Below are 26,842 nucleotides of genomic sequence, written 5' to 3'. Positions count from 1 at the left end.
AATAAAATATAAATGTAAATAATGTAAATAAAAGAGAACGTAAATAGAAATGTAAATGAGTAGTAATATAAGAATACGAGTATATATACTAGGGGTAATGAAAGTGAAAGTTTCACTCTAGCATGTATGAATACTATGAGTTATGAGAGTGAAGGTGAAAGTGACATTCACTCTCAATGCTAGTATACAGGACGAGAAAGTGAATGCTACGTATTTTACTGAAAGAAATTGAATCCCTACAGTGACAATAAACTACTAATATTACTGAAGGAAACTTATGGATAAAGACTGTAGATATATATATTTGTTAAATAGTAATAGAAATATAAACTGTGAGTGTTATTATGAATAATAAATGACAACACCAGCGGCGAACAATTGGAAGTGGGATGGTCCTACGCCCTCGTAATTTTCTTTGCTTTCACAGTGGTTTTTTTTTTGGAGTATGGATTCCAAACTATTTGAGAATCATAGAATAGTGTTTCTAGTGATAATATCAGGCTGTGGTAATCATACTACGAGTTGTCAGGAAGTGTAAAGTGGAGACTTCGTTACCCAACTTCAGAGGTCTCCACAAGTCCTACGGTACTCGACGAAGGCTCAACAAACACCCCAGGAGAAAGCTGAACGTATGTGCCATAAGTATATGTGATTTTTAATATTCTAGGACTAATAACTGATTTTTGGCAAATATTTTTAGAGAGTCTGTCGGAGCGTGAATATGCCCGCGGGAGCCGCAAGTCAAAGTAAAACAAGCCCGCGGTTTAAGGGTTAACTAAACCTGGCCTATCCGAGCTTATCTGTACCTAATAATTTTAACTTAACGTAACCTCCAGTTGGTAAATTGGGGAACGATATCCACCTTTGAGCACGTTGAGTTTCGCTGAAAATGATTGTAGGGAAAAGTGACGATATTAATGGGGAGGAAATTTTTCAGCAAGAAAAAGTAATTTGCCATATTGAAAGTTGTCAGAATATAACAGAAACAAGCTGGAGGATTATGCATTGAATTGATAAGGTCTTTCTGCTGCTTCAAGTGTACAGTGAAAGACACAAGTACATTTGTACTTGTACAAGTTGTACATTTACCGGTAAATAAATCAATCTAACTACAGTATTTCCAATTTCCTCTCAAGAGTGACAGTACGATGCTGTTTCTTCTTTGCACCTAGTTCCCTGGATGCTGGAGATGATGCAGGGCGCTGGGGAGGCATGGTGAAAATAAGAAAAGATGAAGAACAGCGAAAAACAGCATAACTTACAGCGAAGCTGAGAGGAGAGGTCGGACGTGACTCGACTGGGAAGCGCGCGAAAATGTGTTTACCAGAGGGGGTTTAGTTCGTTTTCTCGCTGCAAGCGTGCGTGGCCCTGTGGAGCGCGCCCATTTTGAATTTTTCGTATTTCCTCTCGTATCGTTTTTCGTACCATCGAGACATACTTTTGTATTGTGCAATTTGTCCTACATTTATCGCTTTCGTACAATCAGAAATTCGTACTTCGAGTTTTCGTATTTCAAGGATTCACTGTATGTTGGCTTGGGGAGAGGTACCATTTTTTTTTTTTATTTTTTTATTTTTTTATTTTATTTTATTTTTTTTTTGGGTGAAACTATTGTACATGCATAAAGGTAGCCTGAAAAACAAAATCAATGCATTATCTATACTGCGAAGAATGGTATAGAAATCGTTTGTGGACGATTTTTTTTTTCAGAGGGGGAGGGGGTTTACCAGCATCAGTTTTGTTTTCTACTGCTATTATGTGAAAGTACATGCTTAAAGGTTCCCTGAAAAAACATTTCAGTGGATTATTTTTATTGGTGGGAATGGTATAACATTTGTTTGTTCTGTTTTTGGGTGGTACTGTATATAAAAAGAGGAGAAATTTGCAGTTACCTTAATTTTCTTCCAAAATGCCATTGATTAAAGTCCCTGAAAGTATCACATCATGAAATGAGTTGCTTTAACCTACATTACATTTAAAAAAAAAAAAAAAAGAAAAAATTAAAAATGTCCTCTGGGAATTGAGGTATGGCGTTTTGAAAGTTACGAAACTTTAACTGCGTTTTTCTCGATATTTACAAAGTGGCATTGGGCTGACTTTAAGATTAATGGCCCCCTCTGTACCAAACATCAATGCATAGGTTACGTCAGTGCATGTGTTGACTTTTCAACCATACATTGTATACTGGTACTGTACATACAGTACACTTATGATAACAGGTACAGTATGTATATGAAACAAAATTTTGAACTTATGATTATTATTGAATAAAAAATGTGGTGTACTCCTGGTATGCCATGTCACCCCTCAAGAGCCTCTCATGCGTCACGGTCGTGGTAGTACCGGCATGTGTTGTCGTGGCAACAGTGGTGGGAGCTGAGTTAGGCCGTGGCTCCCTCACTGTCTCATCTTCACACTCGTGCACACTGCCAGCACACATTTTATTCCTTAACACTAGTGTACCCAAGCAGTTTTGTTACTGTCATAAAATAGTTTTACATTGATTTCTTCATTTTTTTATTTTTAAAAATTTCCTTGTAGCGGACTGTCGTAGTCTTGAGATTGATGTAAGTCAAGGGTAACGTAACCCATGACCTTACTTTGAACTCTTTCTTTAATGGACCCCATAACTGTACCAGACAACTTTTTTCATATATTGAACCAAGGTCCAGTATAGAGAGCGAGCGACCATCTTGACAAGTTTGTTCAATACCAGAAGCAGGCCTTTAAATGGTGACCGACATTAGTTCTGTACTTCTTATTGATCTGTTATATATCAAACCGCACTGGCCAAATTTATACAGTGTTGATTATTGCCATATGTTCTATGTGAGGTACGCTACCTGCTGCACCATTTTTCCAGTATACCAGCCTTTGGTCTGGTATGGTTGATTCCAGTTGGACGTCTTATATAAAGAACTATTGGATATACCATCTACCTTTTCCCCAGTTAGCCTGTTATAATGAGGTCTTACTGTAATAGCTAATCATTGTGTCATTTATGTTGCAGAATCCTTATGATAGGAAATGCCCATATGAGGTTAGCCAAGGTACTGTTGATGTTTTCTATGGACTGGAAGATAAACTATGTGCCAAAGCCTGTTAATTACTTCTCAGCAGTTGCTAAAAACTACTAAGTTAAAAGAAATTCAAGACATGGAATAAGATTTGCAGCATTGTGAATTGCAGTTAGAACTTTGGCAATGTTTATTTTTGGCTAATTTTTCATGCCTAAGAATGATATTATGTGGCTAGCCACCCAGCCTGCAGCCATGCTTCACTCTTATGGTAGTGCCTCCTGGGGTCAGTGCTAGCCCACCACCTGCCATCTAATGTATAGTGTGGTAATCTTAAGCAGTTTTGTCAGATTTTCATATCCCAGATTAACCCTTTGAGATTCCGACGACGCGAAATATCCAACCATTGAGATTCTGATGACTCACTCGAGTCATATGAAACAATGTTTGTTTTTTTGCATGTTTTCCATCTTCTATCTGGCCTTGTTCCACATACACTATCCTGTTTATCCTTTTCCAACTACTTGTTTTTACAATGTTGAATACATCAGCTAGATAAGCATAATAAATCAGTTTATACCATGAACAGTATTGGTAATACCAGCATGGATATTTGCCAGCGTGACACCAAGAGCTTTCGCTTTTCCCTGTGAAAACTAACATAGATTGCCATAACCTATATATCAATGGAAAGGGAATTTACTGTAGATGGACATGGTGCAATCAAATTTCACATAACTCTAATACTTTTTTTTACAAATATTTTTCTGTGGTTTGGTGTGCAATTTTTTTCCTTTTTGGCTAACTTCTACTCATCCTATTAACCTTTTAGCTATCGTATTAACCTTTTTCAACCATACTGTGATAAAGAGCAACTATTCAGCTTTAAAATGGTACCACATGCAGTAGTCTACCATAAAACGTTAGGGTACAGTGACCAATTAAGTACAAATATCACTGCGCAACGGCGCGCTCTGCAGGTTTGTGCGCCTGGCTGAATCTGGCACAGACATAATCGGCGGAGGGCCAAAAATTTCAAAGGGTTAAGCACCTTATAAAATATCCTTTTGATAAAACATTATCTGTGGCTCAGAGTAACAGTCTAGTTGTCAAACTTCGGTACGACCCTGCATAACCTACAGTCTACCAACTGCCTGTGATTGATTATACAGTACAATAATCTTAATTATTGCAGTAGTCATAGCCCCATGAATAAGTTGATATATTTAATTTGTTAATTTTTGCCTCTTCCAGATGATTTGGTTCAGTTTAGGAGACTTTGGACTAAGGGAGAGGAGGTTGATATAGGTTTCAGGGACACCCTTCCACCTTTATTACTAAAGATATCCCTTGAGATGCATATAATTATAGGGAAGTAGCAAGAATAGGCCAATAGAATACATTATTTAGGGTCTGACATACTAACATTTTTAATACCATTATATATCCAAGCTTAAGATTTTAAGACATAGATGTTAAACTGCCCTTGTTAAGTGGGAGCAAGCTGGCCATTGCAGCATCTGGACACACATTAATCAATCAGTCAAGAAGGGGCAAATACTGAGGGGCGCATAGCCTTGATCACCTCCGACTTCACCCAGTAATTCAGTATAGAAATTCAGTACTGCAATAACCTCTTGTTCCAGTTGGTCATCATATATATATATATATATATATATATATATATATATATATATAATATATATGTATATATATATATATATATAAATATATATATATATATATATATATATATATATATATATATATATATATATATATATATATATATATATGAGGCGTCTAGAGCCAAAGGGGCATCCCCACCAATATACTGGTTTTGAGTTAGGTATGGGAGACAACAGGCTTAACCCTCTTCTCAGTGACAGCACTGGTTGCCATACAAGATTCGGCCTTCTGGACAGTGGTAGAGGGGCTCAAAGTCACGTGGGTTTGTCCATGCTGCCGGGCGAACAAATCAGAGCAGGCAAGCATCTAAGCCACACAGCCCAAACCAATCAGCATTCTCACTCTCTGCCACTCCCCCAGAGCAGCCAATCAGCAAGCGTGTGGCCCACCCGGTGTGCTGGTGAGACTGCCCTCCCGTATTAACTGAGGTGTCTAATTATTACGTATTGGATTTTTACTCCATTTATCGTAGATTATTGGTGACAAGATGAGCTGTTGTTATTGGGGTTGAAGGGGGGGTGACAAGATGAGTTCATCACATAGTTACAGTGAGGAGGTGGTGCCTATAACCTCTCGTAAGTGTCCGAAGTGTGTGGAGAAGTGGAAAAAGGTAGAAAGGAAGAGGAAAAGAGAGTGGTGAGGGGAGACAGCGGGAGGGGGCGTGGCACCGAGGAGGCAGAGTTGGATGTCGATCTCCTAGATGACGACCCCACCATTTAACCCCCACTACCCCTTCTCAATTTACTTAAGCACTACACTACTTTTTTTTTTTTTAGTGTTATTATTTCAATCTATTATGGTAGAGGAAAAATAATAACTGCATTGATTTCAGATTTAGTTGTCAAAAACGTGAAATTACAGTAATAATTATTCGTTTATTAATATTAAGTGAACTGGAATCTTCAGTTAATCAAGTTTTGTACATTAATACATTCGTTGATGTTTTTTCTGCTATGTTTTTAAATCCCTACAATATGTTATTATGCCCATTTATAAATTGGGGGTTTGGTTTACTGCATATTTTGTGGTTACGGTTATTACTGTTTTGTTTTTTTGGCTGTACATGTAGAGCATAGGCGCTGATGATCATTTTGATGTATAAAAGGTCTGTTTATTGCCTTCTGGTTATGACGTTGCCATAAACACAACTTTAAAGCGTCATAACTCAAAAGTACATTTTGGCGCCGATGCCCCTTTGGTTCTAGACGCCTCATATATATATATATACAGTAATCCCTCTAATATCCGGACGCCCAATAACCGAACATCCCCACTAACCGAACCTTATCGTCCTGGGATCAAACATTCCCAAAATGGTCCGAAAATCCAAAAAAATTGGAAAAAAAATCGATTTTTTGCCGTCCGTAATTTGAACTTGCCGCGCGCGCCGCGTGAGAGCATTGTTTTGGTTCGTCATTCCTCCGACGTCCGATAGAGCGCCGCTGCATCCTCCCCACTTCCCGCCTGTCTCTCACCGCGACAAGACCTACGCTCTTCGCCATGGCTTGGGAAAAGTTAATGTGCAACACTTAAATTTAATGGAACATTATTTGGACTAAAGTGAACACTGTGAAAAGAACGGACTTCTGTGTGTTAGTGACTAAGTTCAGTGCAAGACTTCAGGAAGAGTGTAGTGCAAGTGCTTCAGGAAATCGTTCTTACTGTCAGAGTCCGAGAGGAGGCGGTTATTCATCGAGGTGGCCAGGGACTTGCTGTAAGTAGCCAAAATGTTTCATGTTGTACTATTTTCCATACTATATTTACCAGAATGTTTCATATTGTATTTTTTCCCATACTATACTTACCAGAAAGTGTCATACTGTACTTCTTTCCATACTAAACTTACCTCATGCATGTGCAGTAGGAATGTGTTTTTCAGAGTTCGGTTAGGTTCGGTTAGGTTAGGTTCGGTTAGAGTCCATAAGTACCAGAATGTTTATTAATGTATGAACATACTTCTAAACCCACATTTTATGTGTCTATTGCATTTATTTCAGTCATTTATGTGCCTTATTGGTGTGATTTGGGTGTTAAATAGGTGCTATGCATGTCCGGAGGGAGTTGTATAGGTGTTTCTCTGTGTTAGGGTCCGTAAGTACAAGTCCATAAGCTGGGGCCCAATATCCGGACAAAACCAATATCCGAACCTACCGATGGCTCTATTGATCCGGATATTGGAGTGATTACTGTATATATATATATATAGAAATTCAGTACTGCAATAACCTCTTGTTCCAGTTGGTCATCATATATATATATATTTAAATGGACATACCCAGTACATCTGCACAAGAATTGCAGCAAGTAGTTGTTAGCCCTTGTAGTTGGTGATGTATCTTGGTTTATTTGTGCTACTTCAAAACAGTTACATTAACTTGCAGGAATTCGTGCTACTTCCAAACAGATATATTAACTTACAGGAGACTTTCTGAATTGGTAAGTTAGGAGGGGACAGTCGTAAGTAATTAGATCAATCCAGATATAAGGCATAAATTTCATAAAATAGAAGGAATTCAAACACTACGGTGATAGTATTTCCCTTTGATGGTACTTTGGAGTTGATCTAAGAAAGTTATTATGTCTGTGGATGGTGTGATGTATTTGCTTTGAGTGTTGGTAAGCAGTTGTACAGATTTATCCTAGCTTTTATAGGAATGAAAAAATGCAGCTTCTGAAAGCTGTTAATGCTTCACAATGATGACTTGACTTTAACAAGATATTGTATATATGATTGCTATCTCTAAGAAGACCTGAGTAACTGGTTTCAATACATAATTATCAGTCTGATTTATACAGAGATGAGAAAATTTGTTTTTTGCATACATTCCAGGTGGACACATTTGCTGCAGTCTACAAGAAGCTCACCGGCAAGGAGGTCAATTTTGAATTCCGTGACACTTACTTGTAAATGACCTGAGTAAAGTAAGAAAGAGAGTTAGTGATTTTATTTTTCACCTTAAATATAAAAGTCAAGTAAACTGTTCCAGTAAACTGCTGGCACTAGTATTTGGTAGTCTTCATACCATAGCATTTTTCCACTTATATCATCCACCAAGGGAGTCTTTCCCATCATTTTTTTTTTTTTTTTTTTCACTGCAAACATACCTCTTCTAATGTTTTATATCACTCACCTTTCCTCCCTCTAGTCTAACTCCCACCCCTGCCCGTTTGTTATTGTATTCCCCCCCTCCCCACAGCAAGCAACCAATTGAAATCTTTCTTAACTTCTTGCCTCTATTTTTTCCTTGAACACAGCAGGCCTTTCCCACAATTCCTCCTACACTCACTGCCACCTCTTAACTTTTCCTACCTCTTCCAAAGTTACAGTTCATTTCTTGACATCCGCTACTTCACTGCCTGACAATCTCCACATGCTCTCCCTGACACCACACACTTGAATCAGCATTATCTTTGAGTCAGCCTTTAATATCACTACATCTCTTATGCACCCGCTTACCACAAACACAGCACATGCCCTTGTGGCAAACCACACATGGCCACTCTTCCTCTTCTTTGACAGTACCATCACCTTTGTTTTATCTGCATTTACTCTCAGGCCCTTGTGCCCCATACCATCTCTCCACTTGCAAAATCTTTCCTCTGCCTCCCTTTCATTCTGTGCAATCAACACCAAATCATTGGCATACAATATCTCCCATGGGAGTTCATTCCTGAAGTCACATTAAGAAGGCTTCAGGTGCCATGATAAATAAGAAGGGGCTTAAGACTTACCCCTGATGCACACCAACATTTAAGGAAAACTCAACATTCAGATCAACATTCACTCACCTGGGTGTGAGCACCCTTATCCATAGCCATAACCATTCCAAACAGCCACTCCTCGATCCAAGGGTTACACATTACCCACTTCACCACTTCCCTAGGGACTCTTCAAAAGCCTCCTCCAAGTCAACAAAAACAAAGTATAGATCCCCCCAAACAATGTATAGATCCCCTTTCTCTCCTGACGATGTTGAACAATGACTGTGACATCAGTGGTCTTTTTGTGTGGCATAAGACCAAACTGCATCTCATCAGTATTCTATCTATCTGTCTTGCCAGACGCCTTAATCCTATACGGGGTGACCACAAACAAATCGCCTCCACGTCGCCCTGTCCCCTGCCATTTCTCTGCCCTGCTGCCAACTCACACCCCCTTCTCTCATATACCTCTCCACCCCATCCCTCCATCTCATCCTTGGTCTCCCCCTCCCTTTCCTCCCCTCCACCTCACATTCTCCTTGTAAGTCTTTCACCCTCCATCCTCTCCACATGGCAAAACCACCCCAGTGTGTTCCTCCAAACGCTTCATATCCCATCCACATCCACACCACAATGCTCCTTTATATCCTCATTTGTCAGCCTGTCTCTCCATGTGACTCCACAGGCTCCTCTTAACCCCTAAAGCGCAGCCGTCGACAGCCGACCACCCCCGTGTGGCGGGGTTGTATCGCGGTCTGAGTACCTGTAGGAAAATATTTGCCAAAAATCAGAGATTAACCCTAGAACATTATAATTTTTATGGCAGATAGTACTTACATTCAGCTTTCTCCAGAGGCAGGTGTTGAGCCTTCGTGGACTACCCAAGGACTTGTGGAGACTTGGAAAGTTGGGTAACAAAATCTTCACTTTCACACGTCCAGCAACCCGGTTTCCCCTCTAGCACAACCTCAATCTGTCACAGTACACTTTATACTACAACGTACCGGTAGTTTGGAATCCGTATTTGTACAATAAGCACTGAAAATAAGGCTAAAATCAACGAAGCGTACGGCCGACATGCAGCGCTGCGGCGGTCTTCCCGTCACTGAACAAACATTTCCATTTTCACAGCTAAAAACACGTATACTACATTATTTTCCATAATAGTACTTCCCAAAGGCTTTCATGTCACTATTACGGCCATAAAAATTACTGTCACTGCCAGTATTGTGACGCGGGAATGAGAAAGACCACCGTGGCACGCTTTTATTCTACCTTATGCCAGTCACTTTATTCTCGTTCCTGTCAGCCGCTTGCACTTCATTTTTATCGCTCACTTTCACTCGCTGTCAGTTTAGTGCCTAATTCATCACTATCACTGTCATTACTTATAAAAATAATATTTCCTACACACCAAACTGTCACTGTCATAACATAGAATAGAAAAAAATGCTTTCAGCTTCTTACACTGGAGTGACTGTCACTGTCAATACTTATATTATTACTATGTACAATAATTTACACTGAAATCACTGTCACTGTCAGCATGTACAAGAAAACTAAGCACTAATATGACTGTCACTCTCAGTATTATTTACATATTTCCACCCTTATTTTCAATATCTAGTCAGGCTGTGGTAGTCAAAGAAACACGGGTAAGCGCACATGGGAATCTGACACTCTTTGCACTGCAAGGAGGTGCGTCTAAAACTTCGTTCCTGCCGGTTGGTGTGGCTGCAAACATAGTACCTCAGTGCTTTCCCCCTCTTGGCAGTGCTAGGCAGTGGCTCGAGGCGGCGGCGCTGAAGGTAGTCCTGGCACTGTAGGCGGTCTGGACATGTCTGTGAGTGGCGCCTGGGACCTGATGGCAGTACCTGTTCAAAATGCTGAAGCAGCTGGTAAACACAAGTCTTTGAAAACCGCCTGAGAGAGTAATTAGCTGGCTTCCTGTTCTTTATCTTATACAGGACGAAGGCGTTCAGCATACATATATCAAGCAAGTGCAAGAACACCTTCCTGTACCAGCACCGGTTCCTCCTCAGGCAGTCAATCTCTCCGATCATCATATCAGACTTGTCCACCAGCCGAATATTGACGTTGTAGTCAATTACAGCATCAGGCTTCATCACAGGCTCACCAGTTCTTCTGTCGACCTTCCCTGTGGCTTGGATTTCCCCCTTGTGTACTGTGGTGAACATATTGACGATCCTTTTGTCGTGCCACCGTATCGCCAGCATCTTCTCTAATTTCTTCAGGTGCACGTCTCCCTGCTTTGATCTTGCAGCCTCGGGGAAGGCAGGGTAGTGTGCCCTATTGCTCCTGACAGTGCCACAGAGCCAACGCCGTGCTCTGAAAGGTACTTGGCGAGTTTCGGTGCTGTATAATAATTGTCAGTATACAGGACATGATTCCCACCGAAGTACTTTTCCAGAAGCACATTCACCACAGAGCCAGAGAATCCAAGGGGGTCGGTCTTGTCCAAGTCCACATTGCTGGCGGTGTAGATGGCGAAGTCTAGGATGAACCCCGTCTTGCAGTCGCACAGCACGAAAAACTTTATTCCAAAGCGGTGGCGTTTGCTAGGAATATACTGCACGAACCGAAGACGGCCCCTGAACAAAACCAAGGACTTGTCGATCACTACTTTCTTGAAGGGCCGAAGGAACGTCATAAACTTGTCCTTGATCAAGTTCAGGATTTCCCTCACTTTCCACAAAGGGTCAGTCTGGGAAGGCTCGTCGTTGTTTGCGAAGTGCAGGTACGTCATGAGTTGCCTGAAACGATCCTGAGTCATGTACTTGTTGAAGATGGGTGTGGGGCACAGGTCATCAGCACTCCAGTACTCCTCGAGCTTTTGCTTCCAGTTATGTGGCATGAGAAGCATCAAGCCGAGGAATACAAATAGTTCCCGGATCGTCACAGGAACCCATGCAGCCATCCGCGATGTGGATGGCGTTGCACCTTCACCTTCATGAACTGCAGCACATTGTCCTTCGTACCTGTTGGTCTCGGTACAAATATGCTGCATGACTTCGTCATCCAGGAAGGTCAACAGGTAGTCCAAACATTCACCACCCTCGGGGACAGGGAAGTCAGCCTGGATCCCACAGCCAGTTGAATCAAAGGGCAGATCCTCTGGCACAAAATCAGAGCCCTCAGACCACACGAAGGCATCCAGAGTGCCCTACCTAATGGGAGTGGGTGGGTGCGTCGGAGGGTGAGGCAGGCCGTGTGGTAGTGGGTGAGGTAGGTCGGCAATGTGCGGTTGTGGTGGTGGTGGGGAGAGTGGGAGAAGGTTCAAGGTCACTCACAGTAGGCTGGGTGGTGAGTTGCCTAGTGCGATAAACCTTACCACTAATTTTAGCACTAGTAGATACTTTCCTACTCATGCCAGCACAAACACGGGACCTACAGAAACCTCTACAACTACCAGACTGCCTACTTCCCTTCCGAGGTGGTGAAGGAGACTCCGAAGACTCTGGAGAAATCACTGCAGATGATGATGATGAGATAATGGGGCTGGGGGTGCGAGGCAGTATGGTGGCGGCCTGACCTGAGATTGGGGACAATGGCTGGCCTGCGGAGAACAATGATTGGGAACCGGGGTCACCACTTCGTTTCCTCTTTGCCCCCTTGCCATACGCCACTCCCTTCTGCTGTGGAGCCTTGCCTGACGAGGTACTAGGCACAGCAATGACCTCTTCATGCACCTCAGACTCAGCACTCGACGATAAAGTGTCTGATTCTGCAAGGCTCGACCACACACCAAAGTCACTACCGTAGTCCATAGAGGCTTTCAGTAGTTCTAGGCCTATAGCCGACTCACTCAGGCCCTTTGCACTCCCTAGTAAGGGTTTAGAAGGGATAGAGGTCACAAAGCCATTTTGCGGAGGGCTGGAAGGCACTGACTCGGAAGAGCTAGAATTCGCCATAATGTCACCTTGAAAGCCCGCAGTAAACTGACGCTAAACAGGGGAAAACTGCGTGATAAAAAGCTAGTGTGACAACTGGGGAAACAAGCGTTTCCAATTAGCATAAACTGCTTGTGAGAGGAAAGCGCAGATTGACATTTCTGAGCAGTCAACGCGCTGCCATATATCACAGCCAGGGTGGCCGGGCCGCGGTTGGGGGGTGGGTAAAAAAAGCGATACTTGGCAACAACGGAGGTCAGTAGTAAAAAGGTCAAGTATGCTAATTGTAGCTAGAGGGCGGCGGTACTGATATACCAGCTTGAACCTGCTTGCCCGCGTTTATTCAAACTTAACTCGAATTGCACACGTGACGATCCGCCGTTATGTCCTTTTCGGCGAGCATCGCAGTCGCGACTACATGCATTTTAGGGATTAAATAACTCATTTCCACTGCTTTCACTCGACTTGTGTCCTTCCAACAACGTCCAAGCTTCACCCTCATGCGTTAAGAGTTGGTGTCACAATACTGTCATGTAGTAACTTTTTCACTTCCATGCTCACTTCCCTGTTTCTTATCACTGCTTTCAAGCAACCAGCAACCTTTCTTCCTTGTTGTACCCTTTCAAGCATTTCACCCTCCAAACTTCCATCCTTACTCATCACACTTCCCAAGTACTTAAACATACTTAAATTTTCCATTTCCTCACCATCCAACCTCACCGTACATTCGCTGACTTCACCTCTCTCAAAGACCATTGCTTTACTCTCCCCTACATTCACCTTTAGATTCCGTTTCTTACACACTCTCCCAAACTCATCCACCAAGCCTTGCAGCTCCCCTTCGTCTTCACTTAACAACACAGTACCATCTGCAAACAACAGTACAGGGAGTTTCCAAACACTACCCTCTCTCACTAGGGCCACTCCAACATCCACTGCCCTACCTTGTATCTCTTTTATTACCCCATCCATGTACAGATTGAACAACCATGGAGAGATGACACATCCCTTTTTCAACCCAAACTTCAAAGAGAAAAATTCACTCGGTTCATCATTCACACGCATTGCAGCCTTAGCACCATCATACTTTTCACAGCATTCAACAACTTCCCATCTGTTCCATATATTCTTAATACTTTCCACAATCCTTGTGTATCCACCCTGTCATATGCTTTCTCCAAATACTTGAAGGCCGCATACAGCTTCTTTCCCTTCTCTAGAAACTTTTCCACTAAAGATCTAGGAATGAATATCTGATCTACACAACCTTTTTCCTTCCTAAAGCCTCCCTGTTCTTCTCCAACTAATTCCTCTGTTATTTTCCTAACTTTTTTTTTTTTTTTTTTTTTTTTTTTAATAACAGAACGGAGGAAGGAAAAACAAATGGAGAAAAAAAAATAATCCATACACCAGATTACTGGTGTCCTCTGTTCATAAAATATCTGTAACAGTTAGACTTGAAGAGTTGTAGGTTGAAATTTGGAGGAAAACAACTCTGGGGAAGCGAGTTCCAGAGAGATGCAGTTCGGGGAATGAAAGAATTCTGATAGGCAGAAGTTCTGCAATATGGTTGAGTGACATTCCGGTCATGAGCGCTACCAGATGCCCGTGTAGCACGAGGGAAGGCATGGAGAGGTGGCACCATGGACGCAACTTCGTCTGAGCATTTGCCAAAAATATCTGTAAAATAATGCAAGGGAGGCAACATTCCTTCTTACTTGCAGGGAGGTAGTTTATATGTAATGGCAGGGTTGTTAATGATTCTAACAGCTTTATTCTGAATTTTGTCTAGTTGCCTTAATGCAACCTCTCCACAACCATTCCACAAGGGTGAGCAATATTCAAGCTGAGAGCGCACATGACTCTTATAAATTATAGCTAACTGCTCATCGGCGAAGAAGTTCACGGACTCTGTACAATAATCCAAGTTTCTTTGAGGCGGTTTTAGCAAGTGATCTGACATGAGAGGTCCAGCTGAGGGCACTGTTAAGTGAGACACCAAGAATTTCAATACTTTTGGAGATGGGAATATTAGTAGCACTGAAGGTAATGTACGAGTCTGGCAATATCTGTCTATTGGTAAACTGTATATATTTAGTTTTACTAGCATTAAAAGAGACAAGGTTGTTTTGTCCCCATTCACTGATTGTAGATAGATCTTCATTTATGGAGATGGCTGTATTGAGTTGAGAGGTAGAGATATTAGACTTTGTAAATGGATGTCTGAGTGTGAATGAACTATGTAGTGTTGAGTCATCTGCATATGAGTGAATGGGATTGTGAGTGACAGATAAGAGATCATTAATATGAACCAGAAATAGGGTTGGCGCCAGAACTGATCCCTGCGGCACGCCGGCGTTAATTGAGTGGAAATTCGAATATACGTCATCTACTTTTACTCTTATTTTCCTGTCACTAAGATAAGAAGAAATCAAAGGAACAAAAGACGTTAGTCCATAGCAAGGGAGTTTGGACAGCAGGGAACGGTGCCATACTCTGTCGAAAGCTTTAGAGATATCAAGAGCTACTGCATGAGTTTCTCCAAAAAGATCTATTGATTGATGGATGGTATGAGTTAAGAGATTGAGTATGTCAATGGTGGATCTTTCGTGGCTTTAAAACCGTATTGTCTATCATTAATTAAGTTGTTGGATTCAAGATGTTTAACAATATGCTTATTAATTAAAGTTTCAAATACCTTACCAAGAGAAGATGTGATAGCTATTGGTCTGTAATTGGAGGGGTCAGACGAACTTCCTTTCTTCGGAACTGGGTGGATATTGGCTTCTTTCCATGAATTTGGGAATAAAGAAGTACGTATGCATAGTCTGAATAATTTAGCTAGGACAGAGGCAAGTTCAGGGGAACACTTTTTCAAAACAATTGGCGGAATTCCATCTGGACCTGGAGCTTTGTTGGTAGGTAAATTGTCTAGGATGGATTTTACAAATCTTGTCTGTATTTTAAGTGGGGCAATTTCGGGAGAATCAAGTTCCAGTACTGAGACATTCTGGCTGGTATCATCTATGGTAGAGTTTCTTGCAAAGGTACTAGCAAAGATATCTGCTTTCCCACGTGGGTCATTTGTAATATTGCCATCTGAAGATTTTAGTGGGGGAATGGAAGATGACTTGTTAAAGTTATTATTGAAAGAATTAAGAGTTGACCAGAATATTCTATTGTCATTAGGGTTGTTAAGTAGTTTTGATGCTTGCTTGCTTTTGAAGAAAGTTTGATTTAGATAGATTTAATACAGCTTTTGCATGATTTCTAGCAATTTTAAATTGGGAGAGTGATTCAGGTGTTTTTGATTTTAAGTAAGAGTTATATGCTAATGACTTTTGGGCTGTTGCTCTGGCACAATTGCCATCAAACCATTTTGGAGAGTTTGATCTTTTAGTGAATTGTTGACTTGGTATGAATAAATCCATACCAGCTAGTATTAAGTCACAAATGTGGGACTGGGTAGAATTGGGATCACTAGAGAAGAAAGACTGCCATGGAACATCAGCAAGATAATTTCTAAATCCATCCCAGTCTGCCCTGTCAAAGTGCCATCGGGTCACCCTGACAGGTTCGGAATGGGGAGGTGTAGGAGGGTTAACTAATGAGGCTTTGATGAGATTGTGGTCAGAGGATCCAAGTGGTGACAGTACCTCTATCCTGTATTGATCTGGATTATTTGTCAAGAATAAATCCAAGAGATGGGCATTATGGTCAGGGTTATCAGGTATTCTGGTTGGTTGCTTTACCAACTGGGTGAGATTAAACGATTCCGCAAATAGCTCGCATTCTAGACCAGCGTCGTCAGTCCGGGCAGAATGCAATAGCCATTCAACATTGTGTATGTTAAAATCACCCAAAATGGTAATTTCATTGCCAAGGGCAAGGTCAAGGTTACTCAACTGAGTGGATATGGAATCAAATACACTGGGTTCCGAAAGAAGCATTGGGGGAACGATAAACTACACAGATATATTTGGTAATGTTTTGGCAATTTAATTTATATAATGAGTAATCAAAACTGGATGAAGTGAAGTTTAAAATAGTATCAACTGCATATTGGGATTTGATATAACAACAGGTGCCGCCCTTGTTTCGAAAGTTTGTAAGGAGATGGTAACCGGGAAAACAAAATGGAGATATATCGGTAGAGGGTGAGATTTGTGGTTCTGTGAGGAAAAGGGCCAAAGGGGATATGGACTGAAGGAAAAAATGAACTGAGTTTAAATTCGTGGTAAGGCCGCGGATGTTGGTAAAGAATAAGGCCACACCGTCACCTCTTCGCCGACGAGTTTTTCCGGAAATAGCAACAGTCGCTGCTGGCACAGTCGCTTGATAGCGACCGGGAGGACCCTGTGCCTCCAGCCCTACCCTGCCGGTGGTGGCAATCCGAGATACCACCTCATTTGATTGTGAGATTGCAGCGGCCATTACTAAAGATGTGAATAGAAGGTGTCAATAAGTATCCTACCATACACTTTTCCTATTACTCTAAGACAAATGCCCCTATGATTACCACACACTTCTTTTTCCCCTTTTCCTTTGTACAAGGGAATAATTATACCTGACTTCCAATCCTCCGGGACTCTACCTTCCTCCCAGGCCAATCTGCACATCTTCCACATCCATTCAACTACAATCTCTCCCTCATGCTTCAGCATTTCACCACGCACTCCATCAATTCCTGGGGCTTTCCCCAATTTGACTTTCTTCATTGCTTCCACAACTTCTATCTTACTGATTTCTTCATGTGTTCTCACCTCCCTCCTTCTCCCAGCCAATCCCCAGCCACTTATACTCACATTACTTCCATCCTCTATGTTCAACAATTCCTTAAAGTGTTCTCTCCATCTGCTCACTTTTTCTCCCTTCTCCACAAGTAATCTACCAGTTGTATCTTTCACTCCCCTGCTAACTTCACTGCCACCCTGTCTTACTCTCTTCACCTCTTTCCAGAACATTTTCTTACGGTCCCTCCACTTTACACTCAAATTCCTTCCAAATTCCTCATCCACTCTCTTCTTACTCTTTCTTAGTACTAATCTTTTCACCTCTCTCTTCCTTTCTACATATAACTCTCTTCCGCCTCTCAACTTCTTCCACACCATTGTTTCTCATTCATGCATTGTATGCTTTCTTCTTTTGTGCCACAGCCTACCTCACCTCTTAATTCCACCATGCTGTTCCTTGCACCCCCTTCCGTCTTCTCTTCACCCCACACATCACCTCATGCTGCACATAATTCTACTGTGAATATCTTGCTCACACCTTCCACGTTCCCCATCTTCTCCAATATATATATATACCCAATCGTTCCTTTCTTATATTCTGCCTTTTTCTCATCCTCTTGTAACTTTTCCACCCTCCTTGCAACTACTCCTTCCTCCCGTCCTTCCCTTCTTCCATTTCTCCATCTTGGATCTTGATTCTGGCCACCACCAAATAGTGGTCAGAAAGTCCACTCCCCCATCCTCTATAAGCTCTTACATCCATTACACATCTTCGCATCCTTTCATCCACACATACACATAGTCAATCATTGCCTTCCTTTCATGCAATTCACCACCCACCCTTCTCATCACTCTCCATGCATACCTGTGGATCATTTTGTGCCTGAAGAGGGTATTGGCTATCACCAACCGCCTCCCGGCACAAATGTCCACTAACGCACTGCCATTCTCATCTATCTCAGTAGGCACACCCCACTCACCAACTATTCATCCACCTTCACATTCCCTACTTTACCATTCATATCACCAATCAAAAGCACTCTCTCATTCCTTCCAAACTTTTCCATGCACACTTCCACGTTTGTCCAGATCTTTTCTCTCACTCTGCTTGCACGATCTTGCGTTAGGGCATACACGCACACAATCGCCCACATTGGTATTCCAACTTTCAATCTTACCCACACAATCCTTGACCCAACTGATCCATACTCACTTATGTTCTTCATCTTTTACTCACAACAATACTTCTTTTGCCCTCTCAGTCTCGCCTACTTCTGCACATACACCCCATTCATACTCCCATTCTGTCACACTCCTCTCCATTTGGTTTCAGTTACTCCACATCTCTCTCTCTCTCTCTCTCTCTCTCTCTCTCTCTCTCTCTCACCTTATCATTCACACCCCTTACATTCTATGTCGCGATCCGTACCATGTCCTTTGTCCGATCCTTGGTTGTCATCTTTTGGTCAGTCCTTGTCCGAGGCTTCTTGTTCGTCTTTTTAGTTAGCTGTTTTCCTGGGAGGGGCACTAACCCTCCAGAACTCTGTCCATTACCTTTATTGTCTGGTCCAAAAGTTTTATGCCTCTGTTATTTCTTTTTTCCTGGGGTGTCACCCTTCTCCTTGTACATATTTACAATCACACTTCAGCTACTCATCGGGGACAACACACTCATATAATTGTATTTATCAAATTAGTAACCAACTCCACTCTTACTGTATATCTCCTGAGACCTTCAGCATTTCAGCAGTCAACCCAGACACACCTGCTGTCTTCTCCAACTGTATCCTGCATAGTGCCCTGCTCACAGTAGCAGCATCAATTACAGGCCAAGGCCAAACACTGGATGTGCTGACTCCAAATCTTCCCTGCTCCAGTCAAACTTATTCAGCAAGCAGGTATAGTGCTCTCTCCATGCATCTTTAATATCCTCACTGTTCACCACTACCTTCATCATTCTTCACACACTGCCCACATGATATTCATTTTCCGTCTTCATATTCTTCCTTTCAACACTAGGATATGCAGTAAAAGTCTCTGAGGCTCAGATTTTGTCCTGTATACCTCTTTTCTAGCCGTACACTTGGCAGCCAAGTATTCCTCAGTGTTAACACCCCTTTTCCATTCCGAGAAGAGTTCTTTTTTCCCTAACCGCAGGTTCTATACCGTCATCCCACCACCATGTGAATTTTTTATTTGAGGGGAGGGGTGTTCCTTTTCCTTCCATACACTGAATCAGTAACCCTCAGGAGACTTCGTCATAGTAGTTGTTCCCTAGGCAGTCTGGCCAAACAGCCCCGAGTCCCTAAGGCAGGCCACGGCTGAGGCTGGTCTTTCCCACAGAGCTCTCAAGAGTGTATGTTGTGTTGTTGGCGCAGGTAATTGTGTGCAAAGCAGTCTTCCATAATGTGCTTAGTAGTATGGGGTGCTGTGTTGCACCCTGGACAGGCATCAGCGATGACTATGGGGTGCTGTGTTGAATCGTGGACGGGCATCAGCGACGGAGTCATCCAGCCTCTTCTGATGAGAGGGCTGGATGATGCCCACATCTCAGCCTGGCCAGGTGGACCCTGTCCTCACGAGGGATGTAGGATTCAGAAGGGTGGATATCAGGAGGCCGTGCACGCAGCTGTGTTGCCTATAAGTGACTGAATGGAGTAGTGAGTGATTTGAGCATGGACATGCTTCTGGAAACCCGTTTGAGGCGGGCAAGGGGAGAGAGAGGACAGTATTTGTGTATGATACCATGCGGTGGGTGTTGCTGTTGTTTTGATGTTCCTTGGTGTGTGTGGATATGCTGCCATGTGTAGTGAATAGTGTGGGTTTGTGGAGGCATTGGCAAGAATTTGTGTGCTTCTTATGTGTAGATGATCCTTGACTTTGAGGCCTTTGGGTTCTCGGTGTACGGGGTCTGTGAGTGTAGGATCTGTCCAGCTTTTGATTATTTTTAGGGCCTTGTTCTGTACCTTGTGATTATTTTTAGTGCCTTGTTCTGTATGGTCTGTAAAGTGTTGTAGTGTGTTTTAGTGAGGTTAAAGCCCAAGCAGGGCTTGCATAATTCATCACTGAATGTATATACTGTTTGTATACTGTGATGGTGGTTTCTTTGTTGTCTAAATGTTTTATGAGCACGTGACTTTAAGGCGTTGAGTCTTGGTGTTACCTTTAATGTTTGTGATGTGTAATGACAATGATGTATGTTACACTAAGGATTTGTGTGTGTGTGTGTGTGTGTGTGTGTGTGTGTGTGTTTATGGTGAGGTGTGGAATGACACTGTGTTCTGCTGTCCAGTTTGTGAGGAGGGTCACTGTAGATTTGGCTGGGGCTATTTTGAGTCTGTAGTGAACCATTCGTGTTGCGTGATGTAATGTTGGAGGATGTGTGTGGCTGTGTTTGCGTTTTGGCGTGTACATGTAATGTTATGTCGTCCGCATAGGAAGCTACAGTATGTGTATTTGTGGTGTGGGGTGTGGATATGTCATGCATTTATAGGTTAAAGCGAGTAGGGGACAAACCAGATCCTTGGGGGATGCAGTTTGTGAAGTTTCGGATGTTCTGTGACTGACTGGCAAATGTTACATGGGCTCATCTGCCTGCTAAATAGTTTGCCAGCCATCTTTTTGTGTTATTGAGCATGTTTATGTTGAATATTTTGTTTGTGAGGTTGTGGCAGGGGATTGCATCAAAGGCTTTGCTAATGTCTACTGTGGCTAGAAGTGTTCTGTGTGGTGGCCTAGCTTAACTGATGCCATCAAAAACTCTTTGTGTAAGGTCTGTAAGGGTGTTTATGGCGTGGCCTAAAATCATGTTGTGATGGGGCTAGGGGGATGTCAGTTTTTTTTATCGAGGCGAAGATGCACTTGACAGATTGGTGATGATTGGCTGAATGCAACATTACTTCATAATCTCTTTATTATTAATTGAAAACATATATCTGATTGGGAAATTTGGGTTAATAAATGTTATTCGGACATGTTGCATTTAGCCAATCGTCACCAACCTATCAAGTGCATCTTCGCCTCGATAAAAAAAAAAAAAACTGAGTATAGTTGTAATACCAGTCGTTCAGTGACTTGGAAGGGGTGCAGAGGAGTGTGATGGTGTGGTGTGGGGATGGTAAAGTGCAGGGGTCTTGGGTTTGGGGATAGTGATGATAGTGCCATGCTTCCAGGTGTTTGGTACAGTATTATGTTGTGTTAGTAGCTGTAGTTTGATAGTTTGGTGAGTGCTTGTATGCATTGTGGTCCAAAGTGTCTAAGGTGTATGTTGCTTATGTTGTCTGGTCCACAGGGGAATGAGTGCTTAAGGTTGGTAATGATGTGCTTCGTCTCGTTGAAAGTGAAAGGTGCTAAGTCTAGGTTTGTGGGGAAATGTTTCTTGCGTCTGATAACACGTCGGTCGTCGCGATGGTGGTTAGATGGCTGACGTGATAACTGATTAATGATAGTGTTTGCTTGTTGTTTGTTTGAAGGTACGGTGTCTGTCGTTGTGATAGCAGCGTGTGATTGTGTAGTGTTGCTGTTGGAGAATGTGATGCTGCTTAGTGTTTTGTCGAGTTTGTTGGTGTTTGTTTTGTGAAGTGTTTGGAGATAATTATTCCAATTTAGTGTTTGCTGTTCTGATATTGTTTATTTGAGTGTTGAGTTCTTGTATTTGTTGTATGGTGTCTTGTGTATGGGGTGTTGGAGAGTGTTGTAGTGTGTTAAATTGACTGATGAGGCCTTGAATTACTGGTGTGTAGTTGGGGTTGTCTCTCTGTTGCCTCTAGGGATGTCTTTTGTTTGCATTTTGAATAATTGTATTGACAGAAAGAGAGAGGTGAAAAGATTAGTAAGAGACAGTAAGAAGAGAGCGGATGAGGAATTTGGAAGGAACTTGAGTGTAAAGTGGAGGGACTGTAAGAAAATGTTTTGGAAAGAGGTGAGAAGAGTAGACAGGGTGGAAGTGAAGTTAACAGGGGAGTGAATGATAAACATGGTAGATTACTAGTGGAGAAGGGAGAAAAAGTGAGCAGATGGTGAGAACACTTTAAGGAATTGTTGAACATACAGAATGGAAGTAATGCGAGTATAAGTGGCTGGGGAATGGCTGGGAGAAGGAGGGAGGTGAGAAGACAGGAAGAAATCAGTAGGATAGAAGTTGTGGAAGCAATGAAGAAAGTTAAATTTGGGAAAGCCCCAGGAATTCATGGAGTGTGTGGTAAAATGCTGAAGTATGGGGGGGAGATAGTAGTAGAATGGATGTGGAAAATGTGCAGATTGGCCTGGGAGGAAGGTAGAGTCCCGGAGGATTGGAAGTCAGGTATAATTATTCCCTTGTACAAAGGAAAAGGGGAAAAAGAAGTGTTTGGTAATCATAGGGGCATTTGTCTCCTTAGTATAATAGGAAAAGTGTATGGTAGGATACTTATTGACAGAGTTAGAGAAGGAACATAGGAATTAGTTGGAGAAGAACAGGGAGGCTTTAGGAAGGGAATAGGTTGTGTAGATCAGATATTCTTAGATCTTTAGTGGAAAAGTTTCTAGAGAAGGGAAAGAAGTTGTATGCTGCTTTCATGGATTTGGAGAAAGCATATGACAGGGTGGATAGACAAGGATTGTGGAAAGTATTAAGAATATATGGAGTAGATGGGAAGTTGTTGAATGCTGTGAAGAGTATGTATGATGGTGCTAAGGCTGCATTGCGTGAGGATGGTGAACTGAGTGAATTTTTTTCTTTGAAGGTTGGGTTGAAACAGGGATGTCATGCCTCCATGACTGTTCAATCTGTACATGGATGGGGTAATAAAAGCGGTACAAGGTAGGATAGTGGATGTTGGAGTGGCCCTGGTGAGAGAGGGTAGTGTTTGGAAACTGCCTGTACTGTTGTTTGCAGATGATACTGTGTTGTTGAGTGAAGACGAAGGAGAGCTACAAGGCTTGGTGGATGAGTTTGGGAGAGTGTGTAAGAAACGAAATCTAAAGGTGAATGTAGGGAAGAGTAAAGTGATGGTCTTTGATAGAGGTGAAGTCAGTGAATGTACAGCGAGATTGGATGGTGAGGAATCGGAAACTGTGAGTACGTTTAAGTACTTGGGTAGTGTGATGAGTAAGGATGGAAGTTTGGAGGGTGAAGTGCTTGAAAGGGTACAACAGGGAAGAAAGGTTGCTGGTTCCTTGAAAGCAGTGATACGAAACAGGGAAGTGATATGGAAGTGAAAAAGTTACTACATGACAGTATTGTGACACCAACTCTAACGTATGGTAGTGAAGCTTGGACGTTGTTGGAAGGACACAAGTCAAGATTGAGAGCAGTGGAAGTGAGTTATTTAAGAGGAGCCTGTGGAGTCATATGGAGAGAGAGGCTGACAAATGAGGATATAAAGGAGCGTTGTGGTGTGGATGTGGATGTGATAGGAAGCGTTAGGAGGAATACGCAGGTGGTTTGGCCATGTGGAGAGGATGGAGGGTGAAAGACTGACGAGGAGAGTATATGAGTGAGGTGGAGGGGGGAAGAGGGAGGGGGAGGCCGAGGATGAGATGGAGGGATGGAGAGGAGAGGTATATGAGAGAGGGGTGTGTGAGTTGGGAGCGGGGCAGTGAAATGGCGGGGGACAGCGACTTGGAGGCGATTTGTTTGTGGCCACCCCGAACGGGATTGAGGCGTCTGGCAATAGATAGATAGATAGTATTGAAAGTGTGCACAGTGTTGTTGATGTTTGTGATGGATTTACTGTTTAATGTTTGTTGTGCAGCTTAGGGGGTGCGGTGGCTCAGAGCGCCGAGCTCGTGGCTGGGAGTTAGTGAGTTTGAGCCTCGCCCGGGGCTGCCCTGCCGGGAGTGGTAGCACGCTCCTGTAACCTAGCAGGACTATATGGCCATAGTTGCCTAGCTTGGGGATTAAATTCATTCTGTTAAGCAGTGTATTCTGGGTCCAACTCCTTGATCAGATATGGGCAAAGGCTTGGGTTCTTTTATTCAGGACTGAGATAGAGCATGCAAACAAGGGATAGGGCTCAAACACAGGCTAACCAGTCTTACACATATAATATCTTACAAACAGATACAGTGGACTTTACACAATTAGTACATGAGGCAACACTATATATGGATCATAAGTATGGTGTATCACACACTATGAATAAAAGGGGGGCAAGTATTCCACCGAGTTATGACACTACAGATGGGCACAAGTATTACACAGGGGTCATGACACTATGACTGGGGCACAAGTATTACACAGGGGTCATGGGGCACAAACATTACACAGAGTCTATAGCACAGAGAGTCCATGATACTATAGAGGGGTCACAAGTGTTACACAGAGATCATGACACTATGGACAGGGCGCTAATATAACGGAGTCTAAAACACACGCAGCCCGTGATACGATAGAGGGGTCACAAGTATTACACAGGGGTCATGACACTCGGGACGGGGGTACAAATATCACACAGAGTCTATAACACTATGGATGGGGCACAAGTGTTGCACAGAGTCGATAACACCACAGGTGGGACACTGAGGCGCACAGAGTCTAAGGCCCAGTCCACACGAGTGGGCAGTGCTTGATGGGCACAGCCTGCTGAGTGGATATCCCTCACTTTTTTTTGCAGTGTTACCAGATCGAGCAGTACCCGGCGGCCATTGGCTACAGCTGGGCACACCTGTGTTGTCCACACGGCAGACCAAGCTGTGGTGAGGTAGTGATTGTCCAATCGATGTCAGGCAGGGGCATTTCAATGGCTTGCCCGTGGTTTCCCTGCTTATGATGGCATCTACACTCGTGCCCGCCACCCACCCTCTAAACATGTGAATTGGAACGTGATTTGGTAGCAATGTTTGCCCGTCGGGCACTGCCTACTCGTGTGGATGGGACCTAAGTTGCAGGTAGGTGCAGGTGACGCCCTGGTGTGGGAGGAGGGCCGTCAGGGGTGCACTGTCGATAGAGGCGCTGGTCTGGGGCTGCGCACTCCAGGGTCCGGTGTAAGTTGAAGGATGGCCCCTTCTTGGTGGGGGCCTTAGGAGTATGATGGCCCTCGGGTCTTAAGGCCAACCAGGGCTAAGAGGCGTGCTGCATGGTGCCTGCCCTGGGCCGTGGTGGGAGTCCTGGAGGAGGGTCTGGGCTGGTCCGGGCCTGGAGTTGGCTGCGGGGTGTCCCTCGAGGTCTGGAGGCTGTGGTCTCCCCAAGAGGGGAAGACCATCAGGGGTTGTCTGCAGCTGCTTGCCCTTGGGGAGTCCGTCAGCTGCTGGGGGCGGTGGGGGCTGGGCTGCAGGGACAGAACACCCAGGTTCACAACAGGTCCACTCCAGACACTCCCAAACAGGAGTCCTGTTGGGGAGCAGTCTCCGCCCATTGTGGCGGAGGGGGAGAAGGAGGGGCACCTTGCTCGGCCTCTGGAGGAGCAGGCTGAGCCAGAGATGACGCCCTTGTAGGAAGCCTCGTGGGTGGTGAAGAAGGGATGACTGGTGGTTTCTCCCTCTGCCTGGCAGGTCCGATGGACTCTACCCAGGCTCCCTCCTGGGGTAGTGGATGAAGGAGGTCCGGTGGACTCTCCCTCAGTCCGACAGGTCCGGTGGACTCCGGCGGGGGACCACTCGTCCTGGGGACAGCAGGAGGAGGAAGTCTGGTGGGCTTTCTGGCTCCTGCAGCAGGTCCAGTGGACTCTACCGCTCTCCTGCTGCCGGGGGAAAGTTACAGCTGAGGGACAGCTGGTGGGCTTTCCCTCTGTGGTAGGTCTGATGGACTCTACCACAGCTCTGCTCCCTTCCCTGGGACTGTCGGTGAGGGTCATCTGGTTAATGGTCTGAGACGCCTGCTCCTGAAGGTGGGTGGTAGAAGGAGGTCTGGTGAACTCTGATGCGCCACTGCTCCCCTGGGGGTAAGTAGGACTATGAGGACCTCTTGTAGTGGCAGGTCTGGTGGAGTCTGCTACCAAGGGCCTACTTGGGACTGTATTGAATCAAGTCCCACCCCGAGTCTGGTGAGTGTTGTCCTCATCTGAGGGTAATGCACATGGGCGATGCACTTCCCGTGGATCTGGCTGAGTAGAAGAGGGGCATGAGGTAGCTGGAGACATGGGCCGGTGTGGTGCGGGGCCCCTGTAAGCCTCCCCATGGCCTCCTCTTGGGGTGGGTGTGCCCGGGCCGCACCGTCGGGTGAGTATTTTACCACCATCACAGGGGTGGAAGTCACGTCCCCGTGGCTGGAGGTGGTAGGTGTCCGCAGTGGGAGTCTTCATAGGAGGGCATGAGGTGGCGGAACAGGTTTGTCCAATGGTGTGTAGGGTGGTTTGGCTCCTGGCATGGACAATAGATGATAGTCAGGGTGGATGGCTGATGTATCTGCTGGAGGAGGTGGACGAGTTGTGCTGTGCCCTTGAGCCGGCGTTTGGGTCCTTCGGCCAGGGTCCACAAGATGTGTTTGATTTTAATCTCAGGTGGCAGGGAGTGAGGTGAGTGACCTGTGGGTGCCAGCTGCAGACTGGAGATGAGTGAGGTCACCCTGCTTTTATGAGGTCATGAAGGGGTCACCCTAAGCTGCTTAGTAGGGCGGGCTACTGGAATTTTCCATCTTGTGTATTTTTAGGGTGGGGGGATGTGTTGTGGGTGGGTGATGTGGCGGGAGTTGGTGTGGGTGAAGGTGAGGATGTTGGAGTGCATCTGGCTGGTGGGCATGATAGGCATCCTGACCTGGTTTGGGTGGTGGTTAGCATGGGTGTGGATGGTGAGGAAGCAGGTGGCATGCTGGTGGAGTGGGCAATTAGTGGGTGGGGGGGTGGAGTTGTGATTTGGGGTGGTGGTGGAGGAG

General features: G+C 43.9%; 1 protein-coding gene across 2 annotated transcripts in view; it reads left to right on the top strand.

Moving 5' to 3' along the window:
- RpS7 (ribosomal protein S7) overlaps positions 1-7,640 on the top strand; it is a 113,684-nt gene extending 106,044 nt beyond the window's left edge. The window contains exons 5-6 of one of the 2 annotated variants that reach the window (XM_080280606.1): positions 3,011-3,050; positions 7,537-7,640. In XM_080280606.1, coding sequence (XP_080136732.1) covers positions 3,011-3,050; positions 7,537-7,592 — 96 coding nt within the window. In that variant the 3' untranslated portion in view covers positions 7,593-7,640. The remainder of the gene's footprint in view (positions 1-3,010; positions 3,051-7,536) is intronic. The other variant, XM_080280607.1, reaches the window with a different exon arrangement.
- The last annotated feature ends 19,202 nt before the right edge of the window (positions 7,641-26,842 follow it).

This window comes from Coenobita brevimanus, chromosome 85, assembly GCF_032717465.1.
Source record: "Coenobita brevimanus isolate Jiangsu-jjx chromosome 85, ASM3271746v2, whole genome shotgun sequence".
NCBI classification, from domain to species: Eukaryota; Metazoa; Arthropoda; class Malacostraca; order Decapoda; family Coenobitidae; genus Coenobita; species Coenobita brevimanus.
The sequence above is the reverse complement of the archived record's forward strand: the minus strand, read 5'-3'. Positions and strand labels throughout refer to the sequence as shown.